Source organism: Tyto alba, unplaced genomic scaffold (assembly GCF_018691265.1).
Source record: "Tyto alba isolate M040663 unplaced genomic scaffold, T.alba_DEE_v4.0 Super-Scaffold_6, whole genome shotgun sequence".
Taxonomy (NCBI): Eukaryota; Metazoa; Chordata; class Aves; order Strigiformes; family Tytonidae; genus Tyto; species Tyto alba.
The window spans coordinates 16,686,432-16,699,231 of NW_024881327.1; the positions used below are offsets into that span (position 1 = coordinate 16,686,432).

The 12,800-nt window shown below is 39.0% G+C and overlaps 1 protein-coding gene across 6 annotated transcripts in view; it reads left to right on the forward strand.

Moving 5' to 3' along the window:
• Positions 1–12,800, forward strand: part of WDR17 (WD repeat domain 17) — a 60,802-nt gene that overhangs the window by 35,097 nt on the left and 12,905 nt on the right. For all 6 annotated transcript variants that reach the window (XM_042808102.1, XM_042808099.1, XM_042808100.1 and 3 more), the window contains 9 exons: positions 94–258; positions 3,418–3,620; positions 3,760–3,909; positions 4,020–4,150; positions 5,882–6,007; positions 9,519–9,674; positions 9,954–10,018; positions 10,416–10,548; positions 12,047–12,138. In XM_042808102.1, coding sequence (XP_042664036.1) covers positions 94–258; positions 3,418–3,620; positions 3,760–3,909; positions 4,020–4,150; positions 5,882–6,007; positions 9,519–9,674; positions 9,954–10,018; positions 10,416–10,548; positions 12,047–12,138 — 1,221 coding nt within the window. The remainder of the gene's footprint in view (positions 1–93; positions 259–3,417; positions 3,621–3,759; positions 3,910–4,019; positions 4,151–5,881; positions 6,008–9,518; positions 9,675–9,953; positions 10,019–10,415; positions 10,549–12,046; positions 12,139–12,800) is intronic.

Below are 12,800 nucleotides of genomic sequence, written 5' to 3' on the forward strand. Positions count from 1 at the left end.
GCAAAACACACATCATATTTATTTTTAAACTAAAAAAAAAAAATACTTTTGATGATCCCTGTGACTGAGGATTTTACTATTTTTATTTTGCAGAGATATGATAGCTACTGGTTGTGAGGATAAAAATGTTCGTGTTTACTACTTGGCAACCAGCTCTGATCAGCCACTGAAGGTTTTTACAGGGCATACTGCAAAGGTATTTCATGTACGGTGGTCTCCTCTGAGAGAAGGAATCCTCTGCAGTGGCTCTGATGATGGGTGTGTATTTCTGAACTATTGGAAAACTTGAAACCTCAAGCAGGACTATTAAGATCTTTAGTTGTACTGGTGCTGGCACCGTCAAAAACTCTGTGAATAATATAATAATCTAAATCTCTGCCTTGTTCAGATTCAGGCTGTGGCTTTGTTCTTAGCTTAATACAGTATTTGGGTGGCAGGATCGTTAGCTAAAATTGTCACAACTGCTGCAGCAATACAACCTTCCAAATGATTTCCAAAGAGTATAGTCAGTGACTGATACCTGTTACTTCCAGGAATGATACAAGGAGGATACCACACACTTAAATTATGTGTAAAGATACAGGTGCAAGACCTGCTCTTATTTGATGCCTTTCAAAAGTATAATGAAGTAGAATCTGTGGTGATTTTTAGTGACTGATAGGTACTTTCATTGGTTTTGATGACATTTTTGGAGGGAGAACACATCAGTCTATGGTAGGCAGGAGGAATGATTTTTCTATGTTTCTAAGCCACTTCCCTGCAGAGTGTACAAAATGATTTTGTAATGGATCACAAGTTTGGAGTACTGACTTCTGCTGCTTTCCCCTATATCATTCATTAGATGTCTATACTTGCAGCAAAATCTGTTAGTTCATATTGTAATGAATCATGAAAGAAACCAACTTGACAACTTTTCATGTGGAAATCCTCTCTATTTCACACAGGCAAGACATAGTGAATCCAAAATTATGTCATAGTGTCATTAGGAGATACTCTGATTTTATTTCCAATCATGGCTATGTTGTAAGACTTGATTACAGAAGGATTTCCAGAATCCAGTCACGCTTTCACTTTGAGGGAAGGGGATCACTGAATAACTTAGTCCCAGGTAACACAGAAAATAAACAATCTTAGGAGTTTATTGTATTTGGTAACACTCCTGTTACCAGTTCTGTCAAACTCAGAACTATTTCAGATGACCTGTTTAGCACCTAGACTGTACAGTACATAGGAACAATATGCAAGTGGGACACATGAGCACATATTCTAACTTGTGGATTCAACTTTGTGATGCAAGGTCCATCAAATGGCCCATTTGCAACACTGGAGAAACCATAATAGGTAGCTTTGCTGCCATGAGTGAGCTTTGGTAACGTATTTGATAATGTAATAAACTTTAGCCAGCATTACAATGAGCTTTTCAAGAAACTGAAGTTTATCTTCCTCATTCTGTGGTCTGCTCAACTAGCTGTACCCAGAGGTAAAAACTGAAAATAAAATAAAATGTTGGAAACTTACTTGATTAAAAGGCTAGAAAAAAGTAGTGAGAAAGCTTGTATGAATTCTTCCTCATGACTTGTGTAATTGTGACGGGAGTTACAGTTTAAGATAGTGTGGTGACAAATGGCATGTTCAAAGAAGAGAAGTGAAGAGAATAGACTACTTCAGTTGAAGGGACCTACAGCAATCATCTAGTCCAACTGCCTGACCACTTAAGGCCTGACCAAAAGTTAAAGCATGTTATTAAGGGCATTGTCCAAATGCCTCTTAAACGCTGACAGGCTTGGGGCATTGACTACCTCTCTAGGAAGCATGTTCCCCTCTTGGTAAAGAAATGCTTCCAGATGTCCAGTCTAAACCTCTCCTGGCACGGCTTTGAACCATTCCCACGCATCCTACCACTGTATCCCCGAGAGAAGAGCTCAGCACCTCCCTGCCCACGTCCCCTCCTCAGGAAGCCTCGGAGAGCAGTGAGGTCGCCCCTCGGCCTCCTTTGCTCCGAGCTAGACAAGCCCAAAGCCCTCAGCTGCCCCTCACAGGACGTGCCCGCCAGCCCTCTCCCCGGCTCTGTTGCCCTCCTCTGGACCCATTCAAGGACCTTCACGCCCTTCTTGAGCCGTGGGGCCCAGCACCACACACAGCACTCGGGTGAGGCCGCCCCGAGGCCGAGCACAGCGGGAGAATCGCCTCTCCTGCCCGGCTGGCCGGGCTGTGTTTGATGCAGCCCGGGGTGCGGGTCGCCCTCGGGGCTGCCGGGGCCCAGCGCTGGCTGGTGCTGAGCCTGCTGGCGCCCAGCACCCCCACACCCCTGTCTGCAGGGCAGCTCTCCAGCCGCTCCTCTCTGTACTCCCATTTGTACTCGGGTCCAGCATTACTCCTTCACAAGTGCAGAGTATGGCGTTTGGACTTGTTATATTTCATCCCATTAATTGCTGCCCAACGCTCCGACCCATCTAGATCCTTCTGCAAGGCAGCGTGTCTGTTGAGAGAGACAACAGCACCTCCCAGTTTGGGATCATCAGCAAACTTGCTAATGGTGCATTCAACTCCTGCATGCACATTGTTGATTAATATATTGAACAGGACTGGCCCTACAGTTGAACCATGAGGAACACCACTGGTGACCAGTCACCAGCCAGGTGTACCCCCATTCATTACAACCCTTTGAGCTGTTCAGCCAGTTTTTCACCCAGTGCACCATGAACCTGCTCATTCCACCAATGGAGAACTTGTCCAGAAGGGTGCTGTGAGGGACAGTATCAGAAGCCTTACTGAAATCCAGAAGAACTACATCCACTGCCTGCCTTTCATCCACAAGCTGTGTGACCTTATCATAGATGAATATCAAATTAGTTAAACAGGACTTTTCCTCTGTGAACCCATGTTGACTGTGCCTGTGCCTGATGATTACATTATTGTTTAAATGCCTTTCACTAGTACCCGGTATGATCTTCATGATTTTTCCAGGAACTGAGGTTAGATTAACAGATCTGTAGTTTCCTGGATCTGTTAGAGGGTTGTTAAAGCCATAGGAAATATAAATCTTACAGTTTTGTCTTTGTTTTTCTTTCATTTTCTTCCCCTTGAGAGTTCTAACAGAAAATTTATGACACGTGCAGGCATATGGGCAAACTTGTTTTCTGTCACTGACATGTGAGGTAACGGTGCATGTGAGATTTTGAAAGACTATGTGGTAGATGTAATTTTTTCTTACTCTAATGAATGTCTTTGGTGTATTTTGTACCCCATTCTAAACATGAAGGGAATTGGCTGCAACTTCTTCTATTACAACTTCTATAAACATATTGCAAATAAATATTTTGATAAAATTGAAGCTTAGCCTATTGCTGAAGTAAAGAGATAATCGTATTTCAGTAGGTGATTTGATGGACAGAGGTCTTTTTTATCCTGTTTCAGTACTGTTCGAATATGGGATTATACACAGGATGCTTGTATAAATGTTCTTAGTGGACATACAGCTCCAGTACGAGGACTGGTGTGGAATCCTGAAATTCCATACCTTCTAATATCTGGCAGTTGGGACTATACAATTCGAGTCTGGGACACGAGAGATGGAACATGTTTGGACACAGTTTATGATCATGGTGCAGATGTATATGGTAATATTTTTAAATTTTGTTTTATTTCTGTATTGAAATGCATATTAAAATATTTTAAAATTTATAAAATAATTTAATCAAACTGGTTATTATGTAAACTTAGTTATTTGACTGCATATTTAAATGCCCTTTCTACTAGGATTAACATGCCATCCTAGTCGTCCATTTACTATGGCATCTTGTTCTCGGGACTCCACTGTGAGACTCTGGTCATTGACACCTCTTATAAACCCCCTACAAATAAACATCTTGGCAGATAGATGTTGGGATGAGATTATCGGTAATACAGGTAAGTTGTATAAACTGTTTTCATTTTCTGTATGTTGCTATAGTTGTTGGGGGTTTTTTTTCTTGGTGTTTTTTTTTTTTTTAATTTTCATGTATAAATCTTTGTGTTAGATCGTGCTGTGGAATCTGGTGCTCCTCCTTTGCTGTGTGGTAAAGTTTCCAGGGATATTAAACAAGAAGTGGAAAAATTGACAGGAAATCCTCGAGGAAAAAAACTAAGGTGGTTTTCAGAATGTTTTTCAGTAAGTATTCTGCAAACTTAAGGATGTTGTCAGTGTGCATGGCTTTCTCTTCTGAAGTCAGTCTCCAAAACTGAAATTTCTTTCTTCTCTACCATTTTTTTTTCTCTCTTTCTTAAAGTGAGCTCAGAAAATATGCAGAAATCAATTCTGTCTTCTAACAGTTCTGTTAATGTAAAAATGTCCATGACTGTGTTGTCAGTTGTGAACAGCAATTTTTCACAAAGTGAAATAGGTAGGATAATTTAATTTTCCATAGAAAGAGTTTGATTTGACAAGAGTTTTCTGTTGAAGAAAATGAAAAGATGTGTTTTATCAAACTATATTGGAGGTTTTCATTTTAATCCATCAAAGGGACACCCTTATTACAGATAAGGTTTGAACTGCCCAAGAGTCTGTGCCAAAACTGCTATATTACCTTCAAGGAGCTTTAGATCTGGATGACCCTTGCCCCAGTATCCATCCATTCCCTCTGCTCCATTGTACTGTAGTATTTCCTATAAATCACTGCAACCTCTCTGCATAACTGACTTAAAAATATAAACAACTGGGTCCCTGTGAGTGCTTACCTGCATAGGAGCTGAACTTGAGGTAGAACAAGGACAGAAACGACCTACAAGTACAGCTTGTGTCAAGCACTGTTCTAATTTCAGTCAATGCTTTTTCAGTTGATATGCTGAACTACAAAGACCTAGTTCATCCAAAATACTTGTTTTGATTTCTAGCAAGATTGAGGCATATGATTTAGAAATGCTGAAACAATCCTCCTCAATTACAAATCTTAACATTTCCTGGTTTATTAAAAATATATGTCAATGAAATTCCTTGTTTTACATAAATTATATGTTTTGATGTTCCATGCTGATTTGAAAGTAATTTTCCAAGAACAAAAACTTTTTTTGATCAGCTGTGTTTGGTGGTTTTTGAGTCCAGAAAATAGTGTTGTGCATATTTTTTTTTTTCCCCTAGTAGTATCTTCTGCTTTTTACCAGCTCAGAAATAATGGGTCTTCCAAATTTATAATCCTGTTATTCTTAGAAAAGTTACTTCAGGTCAAAGGCTTAATGATTATTTTTTTAAGCTCTTAATTACTCACTATCTTCTAGACCTCAGTCCATGTTAAACCATTGTTCTAGTTCTGTAGAAGGATTGATTCAAATGTTAGACCAATAAAAATGTGTGGGGTTTTGTTTTGGTTTTTTTTTTTTTTAAATTCCCTTGATGGCCTGCAAGAATTTGTGCATATACAGTTATATGTGTCTATTTAAAGATTTAATGTTAAGATAGCAAACCAGATTGTGGCAGTTGAGCCTTGAAGTTGTTTTTTACCTGGCCCATGCCTTTGCTTTACAGATAATGGTAAACAAGTACTGGGGCAGCTCCTGCATCCCAGCAGCTGAATGTTGTTTTATGCCAGCAGTAGGCACCCAGATAGCTTCTGTTCTTTCGGGAGCAAAAGAGGAAACCTCTTAACAGCAAGCCCTCAACTGTCCACGCATAACCAAATACTTAGGTTCATGGATCTTGCTATGTCTTCACAGCCTCCAGGAAGACCGAAGGAGTTGTAGTATCTTGATCTAATTTGTGTCTTCGTAGTAAAGTGTCTAATATTGAAATGGTCTGAAATTGTATTTCCTGAAATTGACTGGCAAATGTTTTCCAATGTCTTTATAAGTTCAGGTTTCTCTTTTGAACATTACTGTAATGTGACTTTTTCTTCCCTAACAATTTTAGCCTCCAGGAGGCAGCAAAAATTTATGGGATTTAGTTGCTGTAATAAAAGGACAGGATGACAGTTTGCTTCCACAACACTACTGCAAAGGAATTATGCATATGAAACATCTCATTAGATTTAGAATGGTAAGTGAAGCATAAACAGTATGTGAAAATGGTTGTTAATCTATATAATATTTCACTCTTTAAAAATAACATTTAATGATTTATCAGTGTCACAATTTATTTCATGTCCAAAGATATTTATGCAATATCAGTTCTCTGTGCCACAGTAGTCTGTTAGAACAATAGCAACTAGCTAAGTCTGCATGACTTCATGCATACTCAGTGTTAAAATGCTAGGTTACAGTTATTACCTAGAAAAGCAGTTTTCAAAATAATGGAAATAAATTGCAAAGCAAGTATCACTATAGCTTGAACTACGAAGCAAGTTTGTCTTCCCTATTATATATACTGTACTTTTCAGTAAAGTCAAATTACTTGATTGTATAAACGTGAAGTCTGTAGTTATGTTCAGACATAGGTGCAGGGGAATTCATGTCTGAAAATGGTGGAGAGCCAGCAGAAATATCCTCTGTAGCTGTCTGGAAGGAGTGAAAAAACAAGACCTTATAGTTAATACAGTTACGCAGCTGAAGAGTGACTCAGATGAGAATGTGAAATTCAAGTACTAGGCCATAAATTCATTAGTAGGTGTGTATATGAATATGCAACCAGACATACAATTTGTGCAGAATATGGGGATATATGGCTCTGTCAGGGACTTATTAAGGATACTAAAGAGTTCCATACTGTAATGACTGGGTTGGAAATAGAGGAAAAATATCTATTGGTATGCATCAGAAAATGTGTAACTCCACACTTGCCACCCCCAGGGCTAAATACCTGCCTGGTATCACCTCCTGTTTGCTGTTGCAGGATGTCTCTTTTGCAAAATCACAGGCTCTTAAAGAGTCCACTACATACCTTATGACAGTTAAGTGATGGAAGTTTTTTATGGGTGATGTTAACTGTAATAATGGCAGCTGTTCTGCTAATCATAGAATCTTAGAATGGGTTGGGTTGGAAGGGACCCTAAAGACCATCTAAATTCCAACTCCCTGCCATGGGCAGGGACACATTCCACTAGACCAGGTTGCTCAAAGCCCTGTCCAGCCACAGCTTCTCTGGCAATCCATTCCAGTGTCTCACCACCCTCACAGTAAATTTTTTCCTAATATCTAATCTAAATCTACCTTCTTTCAGTTTGAAACTCTTATTCCTTGTCATACCACTACACTCCTTGATAAAGAGTCCCCTCCCCACCTTTCCTGTACCCCCTTTAAGCACTGGCAGGCCTCTATAAGGTCTCCCTGGAGCCTTCTCTTCTCCAGGCTGAACAACCCCAACTCTCTCAGCCTGGCCTCACAGGGGAGGTGCTCCAGCCCCCTGATCATCTTCATGGCCTCCTCTGGACCTCCTCGAGCAGGTCCATGTCCTTTTTATGTTGAGTGCCCCAGAACTGGATGTAGTACTCCATGTAGGGTCTCACAAGAGTGGAGTAGAGGGGGAGAATCACCTCCCTTGACCTGCTAGACACACTTCTCTCAATGCAGCCCATGATACTGTTGGCTTTCGGGGCTGTGAGTGCACATTGCTGGCTCATAGTCAGTTTTCCATGGGCCCCTCTTCCCTTCAGGGCTTTATCCCATGGTACTCTGTCAAGCAGATCCCTGAAGAGGCCAAAGTCTGCTCTCCTGAAGTCCGAGGTAGCGAGCTTGCTGTCCTAAGGATCCTGAACTCCACCATTTCATGGTCACTGCAGCCAAGGCTGCCCTTGAGCTTCACATTCCCCACCAGCCCCTTCTTTGGTGGTGACAACAAGGTCCAGCATAGCACTTCTCCTCGTTGGCTCCTCCGTCATTTGGAGAAGGAAGAGATCATCAATGCATTCCAGGAACCTCCTGGATTGCTGTGTTGTCCTCCCAGCAGATATTGGGGTGGTTGAAGTTCCCCATGAGGACCAGGGCTTGTGAATGTGAGGCTGCTCCTATCTGTAGAGGGCCTCATCTGCTCAGTCTTCCTGGTCAGGTGGCCTGTAGCAGACCCCCACTATAACATCACTCTGCACTCCCTTTAATCCTGACCCAGGTCAGCTCCTCAGTTGGCTCCTCATCCACCCCCAGGCAGAGCTCCATGCCCTCCAGCTGGTCATTAACATTGAGAGTGAACCCCGACCTCATCTCCCCTGCCTGTCCTTCCTAAAGAGCCTGTACCCTCCCGTTCCAGCCTCCCAGTCACAGGAGTTGTCCCACCACATCTCCCTGATGCCAGTAAGATTGTAGCCCTGCAGGCGTGCATGCATATCTCTACGTTGTTTATTCCCCATGCTACATACTTCTCACACGATGTGTGTGTGTGTCCATGTGTCCAAAAACCAGTTTTCTCACTCAGTTCACCTGAGAAGATGACATTAATTCTTGACCCATGCAGTGCAAGCAGTCTGTTTATCCCTGCAACGTGATTTAATGAGTTTATAATTCAGGTGACCTAGAGTAACTACAGTAATTGCTGATCATTCTGTGGATCTGTATTAAGTGTGCACACTAATTAAAAGCATTTTGTCCCTTCTTTGGTGACTCAGAATCTTGCCTGTGGGCCTTGAGAGAAAGTAAGAGTAGGGCGATGTTGGCTGCTTGTTTATGGCTGATAATACCATCTTTTCCTTAGGAAACTGGATAATGGCATTGCAGCACCTAGATATTTCAGGATGAAGCAGGGACCTGGAGCAAGTGTGTTTTTTTCTGTTTCTAGTGAAAAGAGAGGATAAATTGGAGACTTCAGCATGAAAATGATAAAAAATATAGAGGGGCCAAGTAAAAAAGTAACATAGTTTGTTTTAAAAAACCAGATCCTTTGCTTTTCTTGGTAGCTGCTGTTGCTGTACATCGGAGGGGTTTTTGGTGAAGAATGTTCAAAATTCATTCTCCATCTTCCTTATATGGTCTTGTAAAGCCATGAATAGCCAAATGCCATCGTATGTGCCTTTTTTTTTTTTAATGTTAAATGTGATCCTGTTGCAGCTTGTTTCTCAAACTCTGCCAGATGGAGAAATTTAGTCTTATCTCTTCAACTAATATAAAAATTACAGTGGTTGGGAATATAAATCATTTACTGGTTATAAGATTAATGCAATAAGACAGATCAGGACAAAGGGTTCTTTCTTTATGTGGACGTCATTATAGCGTTAATAAGTACAATTTCCAGCTCTGTATGCTCAATGCTTACAAATATTTTCTTGAAATTTCAAAAATATCAATATTTTTGATGGACATCTGGGTTAATTACTGTTACATATCAGCAAATGGTTCAGAATAAAATAAATATGTAAAAGATTAACGGAAGATAATAGAGGAAAATATAAGTGTGCAACAAAACACTAACACAGCTATTTTAACAATAGAAATAGTTCACTGTAATCTTACTGGAATTTCTTCCAATTAGCTTTTTGTCAAAAGGATTTTTTTCTTAAATGATAGCCTTTATATTCTGTTGTAATGTTTGACACCATTCTTAAGAAAAACTTGTTTTCATCATAGAAAACGGTACTCATTTCTTTTTAACTTTATCTGTTTTGTTTTTTTTTTTTTTCCCTCAGTCCAAGGCACAAGAACTGACAACAGTAAAAATGTCCAAGTATGGAGGTGGTATTGGTGCACCAAGCAAAGAGGAGCGGCTTAAAGAAGCTGCAGAAATACATTTAAGATTAGGACAAATTCAGCGTTATTGTGAACTAATGGTAGAACTTGGAGAGGTAAAATATCAGAACATTATTGAAGAAAAATAAAATATGAAGGTTTCTGAAAACCAGCTATCTTAGCAAAGATGGTGGAGCAACAAAATGGGTCACAAGTCCAGAAAAAAGTAATCTTGCTCCAATTATATTAACATGCAGCCTAATGCATAGCTAATTCCTTATTTAACCTCTTGACAAATGTATTTTTAATAGAAGAAATGTGAAACTAGTCAAAAATACAGCTGTTTCTCAAAATAAAAGGATCAGGTTAAATGTATTGCTGTTTTTTTTTTCTAGTGGGACAAAGCACTCTCAGTTGCACCTGGTGTATCAATGAAATATTGGAGGAAGTTAATGCAAAGGTAAGGTAATAAAAATATGATGCTGAATTGTAGCTTCTGTCCATAGAAAGGAACAGACAAGTAGGAAGGATTGATACTAACATCAGTTGTACTTGGCTTTTGTTACAACATTCTAGTGGTGTTACTTCTTGTTCAGTAATCTTTGGGATGGAACTGTGGAGTACTTCATCAATGATTTTGTGTACAGGAGTTACATTAAAGGGTTGAGCATAAATTGCAACTTCAGCTGGAAATTCTTTAGTGCAGTATCCACAGTTTGCAAGTCTTCTGAGGTGTGGAAAGGCAGATGGGTTTCAGTGAACTTTATATGGCTTCATCTAACACCTATACCGTGGAGATGAGTTTAGTGATCAATTATATATGTAGATTGTTCTTGTTTATTCATTTGTTTAATTAGGAGAGCTGATCAGTTAATTCAGGAAGAAAATGATGATGTCATCCCATACTGTATAGCTATCGGAGATGTGAAGAAACTAGTTTCTTTTTTTACTTCAAGAGGCCAGCTTAAAGAGGCTCTTCTTGTTGCACAGGTATTATTACAGTGTGGGAGATGTATTTAGCTATTTGTTTCTAACTCTGAAGATGACAAGCATATTTAAAAGGCTAGCTCTGTCCACCTTTGTATAATGGCTAAATAATGATACCTACTTTTTACTTTTGTATTATATTGACCAGTTTTTGTGCAGAAGTCATAAATCTCATGCTTACAGATTTTAAGCCCGATTCTTCTAAAATGCAATCGAATGGCCATAATGAAAACTGATGTATTCAGTTTTGGTTGAAGTAGAAAATTAACCTGATTTTCAGCAGTCAATATTGCCCTTAATATCAAAGACATGTAGGATTTCTCTCGCATTCTACTGAGGTCTTCATTATACTACCTCCTACAGAATCTTCGGGTGAAACTGCTCAGTTGCAGTAGTAATCAATATAGGAAATCAAACGTTCAAATTAATGCAACAAACAGTACAAGAGATTACTGAAAGCACGTATGTCCCTTTTGCTTCCTAATGTGAACACAAGTTAAAGGGTGCACACAACATGTGAGACTGATATTTTGTTTCACTCTTTCTCACCATTCCTTTATTGAGTAATTTCTGCATAGTTAATATAGTTTGTTAAATAAAATGTCAAGATTTGTCCCTGGTACATTCTCTCATACCTACCTTCCTTGAATGTTCAGTTGCCTCAGAGATAAGAACTTCAGTAATGCATGTGAATTTATCCTTTAGAAATTAGAAATCATTTAGAAATGTTGTTTTTCTAATAGTAGCTGAATAGTGCACAGAATGGGACTTTGAGGTATGCTTAAATTTAACAAGTTATAATGTTTGAACCTTAAAGCACCTTAAAGCTTTAGAAAGATCTTCATTTTTCTTGTGAGAGAGACATTGCAGGGGTTGCTTTTATTACAATTCATAGAATAGTCTTTGTCTCCAAGGCTTAATCAGGTAATATTAAGCAATAAAATACCAGGACTTTCCTTCCCTTTTAACCGAGCCCTGAGTTTTAATGTTTTCCCAGCTACACTTTAAAGCACGTGAAAGAATTTCCTTTTAACCCACATGGATCTCTTCTCATTTAATGTTAGAAATAATCTACTGCCAGACACGAAAAGGTTCAGCTTATGTCACTATAAACCTTTCCAGATTTGCTGGTATATCTACTGCAAAGTATCTATGGAGTTCGTCCTTCACTCACAGCCACTTGCTCCTTGGGGGGTAAAAATCAAGGTTGTAGCCCTTGCTGTCCATCCTGAGTGTATTCACATGCTGGAAAAATCCTGTACAAATGCATAGGAAGGAAGACGTCTTGCTTCTGTTGAATTTCTTGTATAGCTGGATAAAACTAGGCTAAGATTTAGCTCTGAATAAGTTAATTATTTTAAACATTTCCTGTGTTATAAGTGGGCTTTGGGAGGATTTTTATAGATCTTAGATTATTTTTTTAATGTTGAAAAATCACATTTCATATTCAGTTTGCTTGGTGCATCAATTAATTCATTTTTTTTTTTTTATTCACTTCTAGGCAGCCTGTGAGGGAAATATACAGATGTCATCATTCTCCACAACAAGTGGACCTTCAAATTCAGGTGGAAACAATACAGATGATTATAATGAGTAAGTTGTTCTAGTTTATATCTAAAGCCTCATTTTAGTGCAGAATGTAAAGTCATCAAGTGAGATGAACTTTAGTGGCTTAATTTGGGATCAGCAATGTAGAATTCAACAATAAAATACTACATCTTCTAGTACTTAGCTGATAGAGTTACTAGCTAGCTGAATGTACGCTGAATAGTTACCCCATTGTGCTGCCTTCCAGCACCAAGTGGATTTTTCATATGTAGGTACTGTAATTATAAAATATGCTTTTCATTTGTTTTGATATTTAAGGTACATTCCTATGCACTTAAATATGTTTAAATATGTAGCATATTCACTTACAACTTTTGGTAAGTAGAGTAAGATTTAGCATTGACAAGTACCTTTGAGACCCTATGTTTTATGCAGCTTCTCCTCTTGAAGCTTCCCTGTTTATCATCAGTGAAGTTTCTGACAATCAACACTAATGGCCATATTTTCATTGTACGTGCCCATAAAAGAAACCATGCATCTTTCCTTGATTAAAACAGTGCTCAAAAACCTAAATTACATTATCAAGTTATATGCATAGTAAAAAAAAAAAAAAAGCAGCTTGGAGACTCTGTAGTTACTTCGTTTACCTGTGCAGTTTTTGAGCAATTAGATATTTTTGCAGAATTCACAGGTACAGAATGAATATC